General features: G+C 39.1%; 1 protein-coding gene across 14 annotated transcripts in view; it reads right to left on the reverse strand.

The window, feature by feature from the left end:
• The window catches only part of LOC127659192 (peripheral plasma membrane protein CASK), a 212908-nt gene that overhangs the window by 14055 nt on the left and 181446 nt on the right, over positions 1-17407 (reverse strand). For 4 of the 14 annotated variants that reach the window (XM_052148878.1, XM_052148879.1, XM_052148881.1 and 1 more), the window contains 9 exons: positions 15426-15614; positions 13319-13397; positions 12792-12877; positions 9748-9816; positions 8604-8672; positions 6750-6785; positions 5442-5480; positions 4673-4869; positions 4034-4149 (listed from right to left, as the gene is read on the reverse strand). In XM_052148878.1, the coding sequence (XP_052004838.1) occupies positions 4034-4149; positions 4673-4869; positions 5442-5480; positions 6750-6785; positions 8604-8672; positions 9748-9816; positions 12792-12877; positions 13319-13397; positions 15426-15614 (880 nt within the window). The remainder of the gene's footprint in view (positions 1-4033; positions 4150-4672; positions 4870-5441; positions 5481-6749; positions 6786-8603; positions 8673-9747; positions 9817-12791; positions 12878-13318; positions 13398-15425; positions 15615-17407) is intronic. The other 10 variants (XM_052148885.1, XM_052148884.1, XM_052148880.1 and 7 more) reach the window with 4 other exon arrangements.

A 17407-nucleotide genomic window follows, 5' to 3' on the forward strand; every position in this document is an offset into this window, starting at 1 on the left:
ACAGAACATAAGAAAACACAGAGAACAACAAGCAGCACACTCAAATCTCTAATGCTGGAAGCACAGAGACATAACAGAAATCATCCAGCGGCCATCCGTGAGCTCAGGCTGCTCTGGATGGGGTTTCAGAGGCATGAGCGATGCCAGGCTCTAAACAATGGAACATGCATCTGTAACTCACAACAATGCACTTGCATATCAAATTTGATATCTGAAAGCTGCAATAAAAGTGTGGAATTCTGAGTTTTTTGTGATAATCTGGAAAGGAATAGAATTTGCATTCACAGTTTGAGTAATTTTAAATCACAGTAGTAGAATATATCTCAATATTGTAATTTTCTAGAAAAGAAAAAAAAAACAATCATGAATAAAATAACCATATAATGCCTATTTTTGTCTAATCAAGGGCATTAAATAATATACAAATCACAGGTACTTCTTTTCAGTTGATAATTTTCTCTTTTTAATCATTTCTTTCTTGTCTTGACTTGTTTGAAACATGCATCACTCTATTTTCACATTACGTTTCTTCACTGTTCTATTATATTATCTTAAATTATATAGCAACATTTCTACCGTCTGCCAATGTTCTACCATCACACAGTATACCTAATCCCTCCCAGCCCTGCACTTTGCTGTGTGGTTGCTAGGTAGTTGCTATGGTTTTATGGGTGGTTGCTGACTGGCCTTAGTATCTATGATATTCTGGTCCCAGGATCAAGTTCATCCTTCAGTGTAAATCTATAATGATTTTTAATGTACACATTTACAAAAATAAATGTGGTTGCTTAGAGTAGTAATAGTGTACATCTCCTCTACTGGCCACAATATTTGAGGTATCATTCATGTAGGGGTTTATTCAAATCCTAGGGGTTTATTCAAATCCTAGACCTTAAGTATGAGCAGCAGTAATAGCGATGCTTGCCATATTAACCATTAATAAAATAAAATCAAATGTATTATAGTGGTTTTACTATGTGGAATGAAAAGTGCTTTCAGATTGAAATGACTAGAATGGAAGAGAGCAAGGATGGGGCTTATAGGACATCAAAACTGTATTGGGCTAAGCCACCAATGACCCCTATCTGCTTTTACACACAACTGACGAAAGCACTTCCTGGCTTGTCGATATGCACATACCAGTAAAGTGTTTTTTACAATTTAAAAGCCTGTTGCTGCAGCAAAAACTCTGCGTTCTTTGTCTTGGGTCTCCCAAAGTCTGGGCCTTTAGTGGATTAAATTCTCCTTGTTAAGGACAACACTCCTTTCCAATTGAAATTCTCCTTGTTACAACCCCCCTTTCCAATTGCTTCCCAGTGGAAAATCCCCAACCATATGATTCCCATTTTACTTCCTCAGTTGATCTGAAACTGAGCATTAGAGCTCATCTGAGATAAAAAAAAATAAAATAATAAAAAAATGTTTAAAAAAAAACACTTACAAGCCCCCTGACTCAAAACAATTGAACAAGCCTAGAGGAATTTGTAACAAGACCTGACAAGAGGTTGTACTACACTTAAAAGTCCCATTGCATGCCTCTCTGACTTAGTGAGCTTAAATCAGACTCACTAAAGTGGGACACTGGGCTCAGGAGGGATTATGTCTGATCTGCCTTCCCCACCATTATTGGTTGAGGGGGGCCATGCTCACCACAGCCTATTTGATGAACTAAGTGATTGGGAGCACGGTTCAGAGAACACTGCGATTCCACCAGCCCAGATCGAATAAGATTTACGGTTAACCCTTTTTTAGGCCAGAACTCATACTCTATGAAAGCATGTATATGCTTGGTCAATTCATTTCAAGTGTGCAGTCCTGTTGTACACACAGTACTTAATGTGCACTCTTGCATAACTGTGGCGGTAACAAACATCAGTTCTTAAGGGGGTGATGTCTGTGTGCCATTAAACCAGATGCGTTATTATTCAGGTAGCTAGTTATAATGATGTTGACAGTTTAGCCAAGTTTGACTAACTTTCTCAGTAAGATTCTCCTCTATAACAGCAGTAATATTGTGAAACTTGACCGTAGAAGTTAATGCCAGTCCCACAATGACCACTTGCAGCAACACTGAGAATGCAACACAAGCTTGCTTTGCTTAAAGCAATAGTTGACCCAAAAATGACTGCTGCCTTTCATAAGGTCAGAACCAATTTATTAACAGGTTGTAAAATTTACACCTAATTACAGTAGAGAGCATGTACATAAGTGTAGCAGCTGTAGAATTCTGTCTGTTGGTTTGGACTTGAAGCCATTGGGGAAGACATGAGTATCTCCTGAACATATTAATGTATTTTACAGTGACATATGAGTCAGTGCAGAGATACACTCCATCTTTTTCTTTCCCCTGGCCTTCTACCAGTGGCTCTTGACACCTGAGCTCAAAAGTCCATAAACTCTTGCGGAAAACACTGACATCCCACATACAGTCTTTGCAGTCCTCGTGAGAATGTGCGCACACACCCCCACATTAGTAGCATAGTGAAGGAACATAAACAGGTGTGCTCATTAGCAAGGTTAACGTGACAATGAGCCAGGTTTCCACTGTGGCTGCCTTTAACGAGGCCCTATGGTACTCCTGCTCTCTTTAGGGGACAGTGTGGTCTGGGACAGCAGGCGAAATCAGACACACAGCTACTAGGCTATGTGGTTGGCACAGGTCACCCTGCTATTTGTGGAAGTGCTGCAGTCAGGACCTTGAGTTATTTGAGCCAGACAGCATAGGGCCCTGTTACCTGCACATACCCACCACACGACAAACAGAGATGCTTCCTAAAGCTTTGGAAATATTGTCTGAATCATACCATGGAGACAACTATCCCATGAGTGTAAAAGTCAGCTTTCATTGAAAAGTAGGAAGTAATATACAGTATAAACATAATACTAATTAAAAGACTGTCACTGGTGTATAGTGAGTGATAATGAGAGTTAAATATGATATACATGGATTCTTCTTGAAGGGGTTCCACCTGGACTGAGTTGGCAGTAGGCATCAGCTGGTAACAGGAGCTTGCTAAATAACAGGTGATAGCACACAAGCTCCAGAGATTCTGTAAATAGTTCACCCAAAAATGACAATTCTCTCATAATGCAAGTACAGGGGTGCCAGCACTTTGACGGTCCAAAAGTCACATTTAGGCAGCATAAAGTAATCCACGCGACTCAATCAATTAATGTCTTCTGAAGCAAATCGATAGGTTTATGTAAGAAACAAGTCGATATTTAAAACGTTTTTAATTTTAACTTTAAATCGGCTCTGATGCTGTTTGAAAAGGGCAAACTCTCATGTGACTTCATTGTTCTGTTGTAAATATGCGGCACTTCCGAATTATCGCGTGAACTCTCAGACTCGTTTACGTCACGCGACAGCTACATGATGCGTCAACTGCTGGAAAGAAGCGCTTTTAAAAGTTAATAACATTTTAATTATCTATTTATTTTTTACACAAACATATCGATTTGCTTCAGAAGACATTCATTGATTGACATGGATTCATGTTGCCTAAATGTGACTTTTGGACCATCAATGTGATAGCACACATTTACTTGCATTACAAGGACCTGACAGATTTTCTTCTAAAAATCTTAATTTGTGTTCTGCTGAAGAAAGACAGTCAAACATCTGGGATGGCATAAGGGTAAGTGAATAATGAAAGAATTGTCATTTTTGGGTGAACTATTCCTTTAAAGAGCAGTGCACGCTAAAGCTGTGTGTTCAAACATGCTCATTGTTGCATTCCATTCAAAGTCAGATGTGGAATATTCCTACTTAAAGCTGTCAGATGCTTGTAAAATGGTAAATAAAAAAATAAAAAACAAGTATAAAAGGCAATGCTATCACTGATAATGACTCACCAAGTTTTTGGTAAATAGCAAACTTGCTTGACTTAATAGCCCATATGAACACACACTGCTTATGTGGCAAATTTTAGATTACCCACTACTTTAGAAAATAGCTGATTGATTAGTATGTAGCTGTTGTTCTCTGTATGAGGAGAGAGGAAAGGAGCACAATGCCCATTGGAAACTCTACCTGCATTGTGTTTTGCTAGGTACTTGTCTTTGTACTGCTTTTTTTTCTTGCCAAACCAAGTACAGCTTGCCTGCTGTTCCTGCTTGGTTTTCTCCATGGCTATACATGCCACCCGCCTAAAACAAAAGAAACAATAATAGGAACATGATGAGTAAAACACCCGCCTAAAACAAAAGAAACCATAATAGGAACATGGTGAGTGCACAGCATATGTATCTGTTCACTTTTCAAATGCCTGGTTTCAGTTTTTGGCCAGGCTGACACAGAAACTGTGTGATCAATATTACAGAGTCCATAATTCACAGTACATTATCCTCCACCCTTTGCACGATCATTAATTAAATATTTTTGCTCATTTGATAATGCTAGTGACTAAGAGAGTAGTACTCCCAGCTTTGTTTAACATATTTTACCAGATTTAAATCATTCTGTGACAAAAGTCTGCACATTCCGTCTCAGTCTGTAGATGACCTCAACGCAATGCTTTGATGACGGTATCTCAACGAGTGCTTTTAAATCATATCAAAGACACTAAATAATGCCTTGCTGTGCATTGTCTTTACCCTCAGCAGCAGTTAACCACAATATTCTGTCTCATACAAACAGTAACTATGCCCCTGGAAAAAAAATAGGACTCACCACTCCTGGAGTTCCGGAGAGGGAATCAGCCCTGCCGTTCCATTCTTGGTGTTTTCCAGTTTGCCTTGCCACCAGTTATGGTCATCTTTGTTGATAATCTGGATTATGTCACCCACTCTGAAGCAAATTCCTGCCTCTTTACATGGAATGAGGTCATCCTTCACCGGGTTATATTCGAACTGTGCCCTCACGTAGATCTAAAAGAAGACATGGTCAATCTTGAGTCAGAATATTCCACCAACACAGTGGAACAAATGCATCAAAGGAAAGGAATGACTGACAGAGGAGGCTCAAGGCACAAAAGGAGATCAGGTTTTGGTTGATCGTGTACTATAGGTTTAAATGGTGGTAAACAGATGCATGCAATCCTGTGAGAACGACTTTTTCTGCACAAGGGGAGCAGTGATATGACGGAGCACTCATTGGGCAATTAACACAGTTGGAACCCTTAACTACAGGTTGTCACGTTGGGTACCAAACTGCTGTCTGAGGTTAGAGTGGTGTGTGACTCTCGCATTAAGAGAAAATAAATCCATTGAAGGCACAGCTGTTTCTATCGCTTGTAAAATTACCTTGAAAACACTGGGTTGACTTAAAGAGGTATCTGAGTACAAGTATTGTTTAGCAAAAAGCGAGCTTAACCTTGTTTTCAAAGAATCAATGCTGATAATACAATTGTTTTTGAGTAGTTATTATGGTTGGACATAAAAGGTTACACAACAATTTTTCAGATGGGACAGTGAATTGGGCTCATTCTTTAAAATCTTACCTTAATGGAAAACGTATCCTTGATTGGAGGCCTGGAGATCTAGGGCATGAGAGTATTACAAACATCACGCATTATCACGGCACTGTGGTGGCATTAATACACTTTGAAAAGGGGTTGGTGAGATGAAGAAAGTAGGTACGAAAGCTAATGTTTAGAAACTTTATGGTCAATAAAGGGAACAAAGCAGGGTGGAGATGTCAGTCACATCACTGTGTTATTATCCACACTCTGTGAAGCAGATCAGTCAACACAGATGTGCAGGCAGATGGCGCCCTCTGCTGATCACCTGTCTCTCTCTCTCTCTTTCCAATGGTTAGGGCATGATGAATCAAGGTGAGTAAATGAGGACTAGAGATTAGGAGAACAAATTATGATGGGCTATTTGATCCTTTGTGTTGTCAGCCTCCATAATTTACAGACTAACCTAGATGAGATGTGAGAGGATACACACACCACTCTGAAGCCCAGAGCCAGTAGGAAAGCATAACACTGGGTTAGGATAGGACAGACACACCAATCTGGAATACCTAGTGTTTTCTTTAACAAAGCCGAAAGTCTACTAGGGACATAATGACATTTGAGTTATTCTATGCTAAGTGTTATTATGGTGTCTATAAATTTACTCTTATTCTAAACAAAGTCTATGAAAATGAGCAAGTGTCAGTAGATATTTTGTGATTGTACAAGCTCTCAAAAAAATTTAGTTAATAGAGTTAGCTCTAAAATGCATAAAATTAATAAAAGAATAATAGTAAAATATTACCAAATACAGATGCTCCCAGATATATACAGAATCACTACATTTAATAAGAGTCTCAAAGGTGTTTTCTGACATTTTCTCAGAAGGTTTGTAACAGTTAGTGTAGAATATGACCGTAATGCCCTTGAACTGTATTAAACTTTAAGACTTTGTCTAACACTAGTCACTAAAACAGAATTAACCGGATGATTGCATTTATTGCCTTATTTTGGTGTAAATGCGATAAAAAAATTTAACAACCTGATAATCAGTCTGTCTGCAGAGCAGCTCTACACTATTGTTAATAAACTTTCTCTAAACCAGAGTCAGAGGTGGTGAATGGTGCTAGTGTAAGGACTGATTGGGAAGTCCACCGGGAACACGTGGTGTTAATAGCGGTAAATCACTCACTCCCATATTCACTTGTTCATTCGATCTCTCTATTTCCACACACAAATACAAACAAAAGCATACACAAGTGTACATAGTGCTAAGCAGTTAATTTACAGTATAGTATGGGAATGCTCTAGTCTAATAGAGGGTGCTAGACTGAGGGATGCTCTATTCACCTGACGTCCTTTTGGCTGGATGGTTGCCGGCAAATCCTGTAAAGCAAAGTCCAGCAATGAAAGAGAGATTGACTGTTTACAGAGGAAGGCAGGCTGTGACTCAAGACAAAAACAATCAAAACAAAATACAAATTCAACAAAACAAAACATAAAATCCAGACATGAAGACAAATGAAGGCTAACTCCATAAGGGGGATCGCAAAAGTTACTTAATTTTGTATGTGTGTGTTTGTTATTAGAGAAGATGAGCTCTTGAGGGTAAATCTCAGTACAGCAGCACACAAGAAAGCAAGGAGCAAGCAAGCAGCTTCAGCACCACACTGCATTCAAGCATGAGGTGGAGATTAACCCTTCAATATGAAGAACACCAAGACGATTCCTCTGGGTTCACATTAGGGGTGGGCGATATTCGTAAAAATTAATATCACTGTTTTCTTAAAAATTTTGATTGATAACAATATACACATTCTTATGGAAAAAATATTTGTAAAATTACTGAAAAAAAAATTAAAAAAAGAATGTCCTTTTAACGTAGAACCAAATGTCCAAAGTAAAGGTAGCCTGGCCTAGCACACATGATTATTTTTATACATTTGATCAGCATCGTTCTTTTTTTATCCACACAAAAAAATTAGGCCTCTCTCTTTTCAGGTTTTAGAACATGTCTGTGGATCATTCCTCCATGCATTATTCTTGCTATGATGCAGTGGTTCAGGTCATCCAATTTCAATGTGATGCCCTGAAACAAGTGCACAGAACTCATTTGAAGCATCTATGATGAGAATAACCAGCTTTCAGGAAGTTAGACTGATGTGTGGATAAAAACTATAACCACTATGAAAGCTTTATCAACAACACGATCATCTCGGGGAGACAAGATATGTGAAATAAGCCTTGACTTCTCGCTACATAGGAAACTGCCATTTACAGCAACATCAAACCTCAAGTAACAACTCTAAACAAATAGAGGTTTTTATATGAAGCGTACAAGACTATGAAGCGTACAAGACACTCAACTTACAATTTATTTAATTAGAGTTTAATATTCGCATGTTGCTCATTTAACAAAAGGATACTCTAGAACATATATTAACTGCTAGAACTGCTTTGATACAGGGGGCTCCCCAGCCTGAGAGAACGAGGGAGGAATGTGGCAGGGCGGAGGGCGGGTCGTGATCATACACACCCGGTCCCGTATTAGGCTAATCAAGCCTCTGAGGTATAAAGGTCGACTGCAGAGGGTCGTGCGGGAGACAGAGATTGCTTACGGACATGTCTGTCATGTGTGTTTATGTTGTCTTTTAAGTTTACTATTAAAATATGATTTATATCGTCAAGCCAGTTCTCGCCTCCTCCTTTCCATTGATCCCTTTACAACTGTATATCACTGCTATTAAGTAACAACATAAATGTTTTTTTATTTTTGTAATTTTTATTTTTTTTATAAACAGTAGTAGAAATCCTGCATCCAAAGTGTACCAGTGTGTCTGGGACAATGTCTTCAGAAATAGTATTTACACTGGCAGTCAGAGTTTGTGGTTTATAGCAGCACAGAGCACACCAATTTGTGAACTGAGATAACGGAAACTATGTTCAATGGATGTAAGCTGCTGTCTTCAATCTTCTGTGTTTGTGTTAACTGTGTTTTTTAGGAGACATTGAGATTGTCATAAGTAGAAATCTAAAACAATTAAAAGCAAAAGAAAATAAGACTAGACATTAAACAAATTTAAGTAACATCTGGTGCAGATTAACAGGATATAATTGCAGGAACGGGTGGAATTATCACACACAACATTAGGAGACTGTTGAGGAGGGGGGGGTCGTTATTTTGAGGTAGACTGGGGTCCTTACCAAGATAGAACTGTTAATGCTGGAATGACCATTAGCAGGGGACTGTCTGGAGGTGTTGGGGGATTCTTTCTGTAATAAGATATATAGGTCAGCGATATAGCAGACAGACAGTAGAGCAAACCGGACCCTAGCCAACACTATGGTAAGAAATTAGGGACATGTGCCATCATGTTGAGAAAAGAAATAGGTTTGCTTGAGATGGACATTATTAAATGAACACTTTTAATAAAGCATGGATGGTAAAGTTACAGCTGCTGAAAAAAAACACCAGAAGGGGTGGGGAGGACCACACCAACACCAATATCAAGTGTAAACAACTCTTCTAACCACCTTACTGTTTGTATCTGAGAGATTTACTGTACACAGAAACTCCTGTTACTTAGAAAGTGAAACCTGACCACTTTAATGGCAACATGTATTTAGAGGAGAGGATTTCTTGTCCTGATCCTGTGGGGAGATATTTAAAAATTATATTTCCTTAAGCAGTAAGCTATAGAATAACTGGTGTTCTCACACTTTTATGTTAATAGGATAGTTCACCCAAAAAAATAAGTTGTGTTGTCATTTACACACCCTCATGTTGTTCCAAACATATAAGATTTTATTTCTAGGCATAACGTTAGCCTCAGTCACCATTCAATCTTACTGCATCTTTTTTTCCATACACTGACAGCCTGAGGCTAACTTCTCCTTTTGTGTTTGATGGAAGAGAGAAAGTCATATGGGTATGAAAGAACATGAGGATGAATAAATGATGACAGAATTTATTTATTTTAGGTGAACAATCCCCAACATCAACAATAATTCTGCAATAGTGTCTCTGAACAGGCTGTAAAATCTCTGCCCTAATCCTACTCCCGTCAAAGTTTGTAGGCTAAATGAGTGGTGGGTTCCGGTATCTTGGTTGTAAAATTGGTGTGCAGTAGTGTCTGAGCTAGCACTTTATGGCCGGCAGGATGGAGGCCTTTGGGGAGGAAAGCGTTAACACACAGCCACCAGGCAGACAGTTAGTCACACAAGAGTCCACAGCAATCAAACCCCACCACGCAAGGTCATGATAGGCCAGGAAAGCAACCACAGCACTACAGAGAGAAGAGACTGGCAGAAACATACAGACAGCAGAAGAAAACGAAGAGACCGTTACCTCACAGGATGATTGTTGTGCGCGGTAGCTTGGCACAATCTTAAAGGTGATGCTTCCTCTCATTTCCCGCTGTGAATAAACAAAAGATAAATAATATAAATAAATAAAAAAATCTGGAATCAATGTAAGTCCAGATAATGGTGGAAAAGACTAAAGCCTCTTTTTTAATTGACAGTTCACTCAAAAAGAAAATTCTCTCATTGTTTCCTTTAAATTTAGCAGATTGTCCAGGATGCAATTTCTTCACACATGAACTTAGGTGGTAGATATAATAGCTTTCTGTAAGAAACATGTAAGAAAAATAACATTGTTATTAGGGATGCACCGATACCACTTTTTCTCTTCCGATCTGATTCCGATATCAGAAATATCAGTATTGGCCGATACCGATCCCGATCAGATACCAGTGTTGTTTTTTGCACATTTATTGTGTGGAACTAATTGGGTGTGCTCTTTAATATGTAAAGAATCACAAACCTCTAGCTACACATTATTTCAATATAAATGTATAGCTTATTAAGAAACACTTTATTATTAACTAGTATACTGGATAATGTAGCAGCAAAATTAACAGAAATTCCAGAATAAGTCATCAGGACCAGAAGCCCATTTTCTTTTTTGCAAACTTTTTCAACTTGTATCTGGACTTTATAGGATTCAGATCTCTTTTTTGTTCAATTTAGTTGTAAGATATCAGCTCACTTTTTATTCACAGTTATTTTTTTGGAACCCTTTCAACTTAAATATAATTATCATTTGTAAACAAATAATATATTATAATAGTAATATATAGCAATCTCAATCATGCACCTTTAACTTTTAAATCCTCACACTTTTATTTTGACATTCTGAACTCTCCTGGAAGTGTGTCTGTTTGTTGGCAAGTTCACATTAGTTTAATTCGCTTCTCATTCAAATTCTGGTAAATTGCACCTCTGGTGCCATTCTAAATGCATATTATAAGTGAACAGAACTATTGAGCATCTACACTCACCTAAAGGATTATTAGGAACACATGTTCAATTTCTCATTAATGCAATTATCTAATGCAATCAACCAATCACATGGCAGTTGCTTCAATGCAATTAGGGGTGTGGTCCTGGTCAAGACAATCTCCTGAACTCCAAACTGAATGTCAGAATGGGAAAGAAAGGTGATTTAAGCAATTTTGAGCGTGGCATGGTTGTTGGTGCCAGACGGGCCGGTCTGAGTATTTCACAATCTGCTCAGTTACTGGGATTTTCACGTACAACCATTTCTAGGGTTTACAAAGAATGGTGTGAAAAGGGAAAAACATCCAATATCGCGGCAGTCCTGTGGGTGAAAATGCCTTGTTGATGCTAGAGGTCAGAGGAGAATGGGCCGACTGATTCAAGCTGATAGAAGAGCAACTTTGCCTGAAATAACCACTCGTTACAACCGAGGTATGCAGCAAAGCATTTGTGAAGCCACAAAGCGCACAACCTTGAGGCGGATGGGCTACAACAGCAGAAGACCCCACCGGGTACCACTCATCTCCACTACAAATAGGAAAAAGAGGCTACAATTTGCAAGAGCTCACCAAAATTGGACAGTTGAAGACTGGAAAAATGTTGCCTGGTCTGATGAGTCTCGATTTCTGTTGAGACATTCAGATGGTAGAGTCAGAATTTGGCGTAAACAGAATGAGAACATGGATACATCATGCCTTGTTACCACTGTGCAGGCTGGTGGTGGTGGTGTAATGGTGTGGGGGATGTTTTCTTGGCACACTTTAGGCCCCTTAGTGCTAATTGGGCATCGTTTAAATGCCACGGCCTACCTGAGCATTGTTTCTGACCATGTCCATCCCTTTATGGCCACCATGTACCCATCCTCTGATGGCTACTTCCAGCAGGATAATGCACCATGTTCACAAAGCTCGAATCATTTCAAATTGGTTTCTTGAACATGACAATGAGTTCACTGTACTAAAATGGCCCCCACAGTCACCAGATCTCAACCCAATAGAGCATCTTTGGGATGTGGTGGAACGGGAGCTTCGTGCCCTGGATGTGCATCCCACAAATCTCCATCAACTGCAAGATGCTATCCTATCAATATGGGCCAACATTTCTAAAGAATGCTTTCAGCACCTTGTTGAATCAATGCCATGTAGAATTAAGGCAGTTCTGAAGGCGAAAGGGGGTCAAACACAGTATTAGTATGGTGTTCCTAATAATCCTTTAGGTGAGTGTACATCTGATATGTTGTTCGTGAGTAGTGCTCAAATATTGTGCACCGCGTGAAGGCTAAAAATAGCCACGAGTCTGTGTGTAAACAGAGCAGCGCCATGACGTGCTGGAGCTGCGTGTGCATTTTATATATTTACCTCTTAAACACAACCTTTTGTGACTCACAGAGTTATCGCACGTCTTCAAGTGGCTTTGAGTAAAATGCATGAGTCATATGAACTACTTTAATTGTGTTTTTATGGTTCTTTTATGTCATTTTTTGAGCTTGACAGCAACGAACATGACTAACTATTAGCTCGTCGGGCCGATACCGATTACCGATACCTTTTATTAATGTCAGTATCAGAGCTGATACCAATCCAGGTAGCTGATCGATGCATCCCTAGTTGTTATACACTAAAAATCTTACCTTTTGGAAGCTCAAATTATGATATACATGTATACAAGAACTTCTTTGTTATCATACAGTCAAAGTGTTGCAAACTTGACATGAGGTGAGGAGGAAAATAAACTGTACACTTGCATACATTCTCAAAGCGCCAGGTTTGAATGTGCAAAAGTGCAAAAGCGAATCGAAAGCTAAGGAGGGCAAGATTTATAATTGACTGGTATTTTTTGTCCATATTTGGACCACTGCTCGCCATCTATTTTCATTGCATGGAAAAGAGCAACCTGGATATTTTGCTAGATATCTCCTTTTGTGTTCCATTTAAAAAGGAAAATTACGAGTTCAGACAACATGAGGGGTAGATGATGACAAATGTTTTATAACAAGTTTATCAACCTCTTTAAAGAAGAGAACAACTAGAAAGAAACAATGTTCCCACTCACAAGCATCTTCTGCAGCTGCTCCACCGTTTGATTTGCTACACTTATACCGTTGATCTCCCGGATCTCATCTCCAACATGCAAAGTTCCTGATTGATGACAAAGCAACACATTGTGTACACTTGACTGTAATCTTACAGCCTTCATAATTTTTTATGTAACACATATTGATAAAATCTAACATGACCACTGTCATCGCAGGAGATCTTAATTAACATAAGCTTGTGTCTCTTGCAGGGAACATTATGGCACGTGTGTGTTGCGTGTGGTTAAGGCCTGTGCCAGTGCCATGGTACTGCCAAGTTCTAATAGTTTGTGTAATCTGGCCTTGCCTGAAGGCACAGCAAAGACTATCAAGGAACAATGGTTGGAGTTTGGAAGGAGCAATGGTTGCAACTTGTACATATTAATTCATTTACTAGGTGTTTATGGAGATATGGAGATAAATGGATCTTAATATATTAGTGTGGGGTAAATTTTGGTACTTTGAGGACTAGCAGATGTGGCTTTAAATGGAGGTGTGCATGTACCTTGTCTGTGGATCATTCCTCCATGCATTATTCTTGCAACGATGCAGTGGTTCAGGTCATCCATTTTCAATGTGATGCCCTGAAACAAGTGCACAGAACTCATTTGAAGCATCTATGATGAGAATAACCAGCTTTCAGGAAGTTAGACTGATTTGTGGATAAAAACTATGACCACTATGAAAGCTTTATCAACAACACGATCATCTCGGGGAGACAAGATATGTGAAATAAGCCTTGACTTCTCGCTACATAGGAAACTGCCTTTTACAGCATCATCAAACCTCAAGTAACAACTCTAAACAAATAGAGGTTCTTATGTGTACCGTATAAGACACTCAACTTACAATTGATTTAATTCTAGTTTAATATTCGCATGTTGCTCATTTAACAAAAGGATACTCTAATTAGCAAAGTGAACATGGTATATTAATAAAAAATAAATTATCTTGACTTAACCACAATCTTGGATAATTTTTTCTCTTAATGCATTCTGGTACTGCCTTCACTGTCCAATACATACAATGCTGCCTTATAATTAGGCCAAAGCGAGGTATAAGCCTTCTCATTCCGATAATGCAGGACTACGTTGCCTTAAAACGTGGCCTATGTAGGCAGCTCACTAGGTCTTGGGACAGAGCTATACCATCTTTTTGCAAAGAGGGACCTGGATAAGAAGGCTACTAATCAAAAGAGCAAAAAATCATAATAAGCATTTTTAAGTTAGCAATCAAAATTATGCTTGTACCGTTTTCTTAAGAAATCCTTTCCAGTTTCAGGGCCATTCATGTTAGACACATAAGCTGTCAGGTTTATATCTACACTCACCTAAAGGATTATTAGGAACACCTGTTCAATTTCTCATTAATGCAATTATCTAATCAACCAATCACATGGCAGTTGCTTCAATGCATTTAGGGGTGTGGTCCTGGTCAAGACAATCTCCTGAACTCCAAACTGAATGTCAGAATGGGAAAGAAAGGTGATTTAAGCTATTTTGAGCGTGGCATGGTTGTTGGTGCCAGACGGGCCGGTCTGAGTATTACACAATCTGCTCAGTTACTGGGATTTTCACGCACAACCATTTCTAGGGTTTACAAAGAATGGTGTGAAAAGGGAAAAACATCCAGTATCGCGGCAGTCCTGTGGGCTGAAAATGCCTTGTTGATGCTAGAGGTCAGAGGAGAATGGGCCGACTGATTCAAGCTGATAGAAGAGCAACTTTGCCTGAAATAACCACTCGTTACAACCGAGGTATGCAGCAAAGCATTTGTGAAGCCACAACACGCACAACCTTGAGGCGGATGGGCTACAACAGCAGAAGACCCCACCGGGTACCACTCATCTCCACTACAAATAGGAAAAAGAGGCTACAATTTGCAAGAGCTCACCAAAATTGGACAGTTGAAGACTGGAAAAATGTTGCCTGGTCTGATGAGTCACGATTTCTGTTGAGACATTCAGATGGTAGAGTCAGAATTTGGCGTAAACAGAATGAGAACATGGATCCATCATGCCTTGTTACCACTGTGCAGGCTGGTGGTGGTGGTGTAATGGTGTGGGGGATGTTTTCTTGGCACACTTTAGGCCCCTTAGTGCCAATTGGGCATCGTTTAAATGGCACGGCCTACCTGAGCATTGTTTCTGACCATGTCCATCCCTTTATGGCCACCATGTACCCATCCTCTGATGGCTACTTCCAGCAGGATAATGCACCATGTCACAAAGCTCGAATCATTTCAAATTGGTTTCTTGAACATGACAATGAGTTCACTGTACTAAAATGGCCCCCACAGTCACCAGATCTCAACCCAATAGAGCATCTTTGGGATGTGGTGGAATGGGAGCTTCGTGCCCTGGATGTGCATCCCACAAATCTCCATCAACTGCAAGATGCTATCCTATCAATATGGGCCAACATTTCTAAAGAATGCTTTCAGCACCTTGTTGAATCAATGCCACGTAGAATTAAGGCAGTTCTGAAGGCGAAAGGGGGTCAAACACAGTATTAGTATGGTGTTCCTAATAATCCTTTAGGTGAGTGTATATGATGTGTGTGTGTGTGTGTGTGTGTGTGTGTGTGCATGCATGTGATGGCCAGGATGCATACCATGGGTTCATCCGTATTCTTTTGGAACTGAACAAGGCGCACTCGTGTGACATTCTCTAGATCCATGTCTCCGTTAGTGCTCTCAGGTGAGTCTCCGTTGAGGTATGGTGATGTGGGAGGAGGTGTGACCCTCAGTGCCTCATCACTGTACACCTCATGTGCCACAACATCATGAGTTTGAAGTAAGGCCTGAGAGAGAGAAAAAAATAAATAAATCACACACATGCACAATCCCAAATCTGAAAAAAATCTAATTTAACACTTCCACATTTTTAGACTTTCATGTTCACATGTTTCTACATTTCATTGTACAGTAACAAGCTTCTATATTTGTCATTGAATTGCAAAGCAAGAGTTTTGTACTTTTCATCCAGTAAACAAAAATAAAAAATAAATATGAATAAAGCACCCCTAGCAATTTCTTCAGAAATTTTTAAATGTAACATATTATGCTTTAAGACTTATATCTGCCTTTCTAAAACCCCCACATTTTTACTACTAGTTCCTGTTATTTGAATTTGAAAAACATCAAGTAAACATGCTCTCTGTCTCAACACCACACTGTTTTACTCTGTTCAAAAAGTGCCTCACTTCAGCAGGCAATAAATATTTTATGTCACAACCAAAGTAAAAAAAAAATTTGTTTTTAAGAAGCACTACACAGACTTTCTCTTTTCTCACCAGCTCGCCTGATAGTACTGTTGTATAGTGAGTTTTATTCTTCAGCGTGAGAATGCAGTCAAGAGCAAGGCTGTGCTGGAATCCGACATCCAGTACTTATGGTGCATTCCCCCCAAACCTCTTGACCTGGCTGTCAGAGTTACATCACCCAAGTCTTGTTTTTTCAAAAGCTCACTTTACTATATAAGAGCCACCATTTTCACTTCCTCTCTTAGTTCTGTAATGCACCTCCAGTACAGTATACAGTGTACAATCCACAAATAAGTCCCTTGCAGCCCAGATCAATCTTGCTGCTTTTATCAATCTAGATCAGTTCCACATTATTACCACATGTCCCATCGAGAGTAATCCACATTATAGCGAACACGAGGAGGTTACCCCATGTGATTCTAACCTCCCTAGCAACTGGGTCAATTTGGTTGCTTAGGAGACCTGGCTGGTGTCACTCAGCATGCCCTGGGATTCGATCTCGCGAACTCCAGGGATGGTAGTCAGCGTCTTTACTCACTGAGCTACCCAGGCCCATAGACCCTAACCTAAACTTTTGCCTGAACCTAATCAATAGTGTTTTAAAATATAAATGAGAAGTTAAAAAATACATCCTTACCAAATCAATGCCTAAACCTAACCATTAATGTTTTAAAATGCAGAAGCGAAACGAAAAAGCACATTTTCTAAACCACATCATTTCATGCCAGTTCTATGACCCATGGCTGGACTTGAACCACAGTCCTCCAACTCTTAGGTTCAACGCTTTATCAGGTAAGCTACCGTGTAAGCTATTTCTGTTGGAATTAGAGTACATTAGAGTAAGTGTGTTGATATCCTAAAATAGCAGGGTCTGATAGAGAGAAAAATTGTATTTATAAAGTTATATAAATATTTAGAAAAACTGAAATATTGTACATTTGATTTTAAGGGGTCACATCACTTTTTTCATATCACAAATGCACGCTCACAGTACGGCTCTCACTAAATACCTTTTTTAAATTCAATATGTTTTAATAATATCAATGTTCATTTATAGGATTACACAATATCTTCATAAAATCCCTGTTATTTAATAAGTGTTAAGAGTAGTTGATGACAATACCCATGTATTACACTCTTCTCTTGAAATGTTTTAGAACGAAGCGGAGCGGATGACGAAATCACCTGAATTCATATTTCACAAACAAGAAAAATATGTATAGCACACGTTAAGCCCTCGCACCACTAATTAACACTAAAACTAATCTGAATTTCAATTCCGCAATTATCTTGACCATGGTAAAGTTGTAAGAGAGAGCCAAGGGTTACAG

Source organism: Xyrauchen texanus, chromosome 18 (assembly GCF_025860055.1).
Source record: "Xyrauchen texanus isolate HMW12.3.18 chromosome 18, RBS_HiC_50CHRs, whole genome shotgun sequence".
Lineage (NCBI taxonomy): Eukaryota > Metazoa > Chordata > Actinopteri > Cypriniformes > Catostomidae > Xyrauchen > Xyrauchen texanus.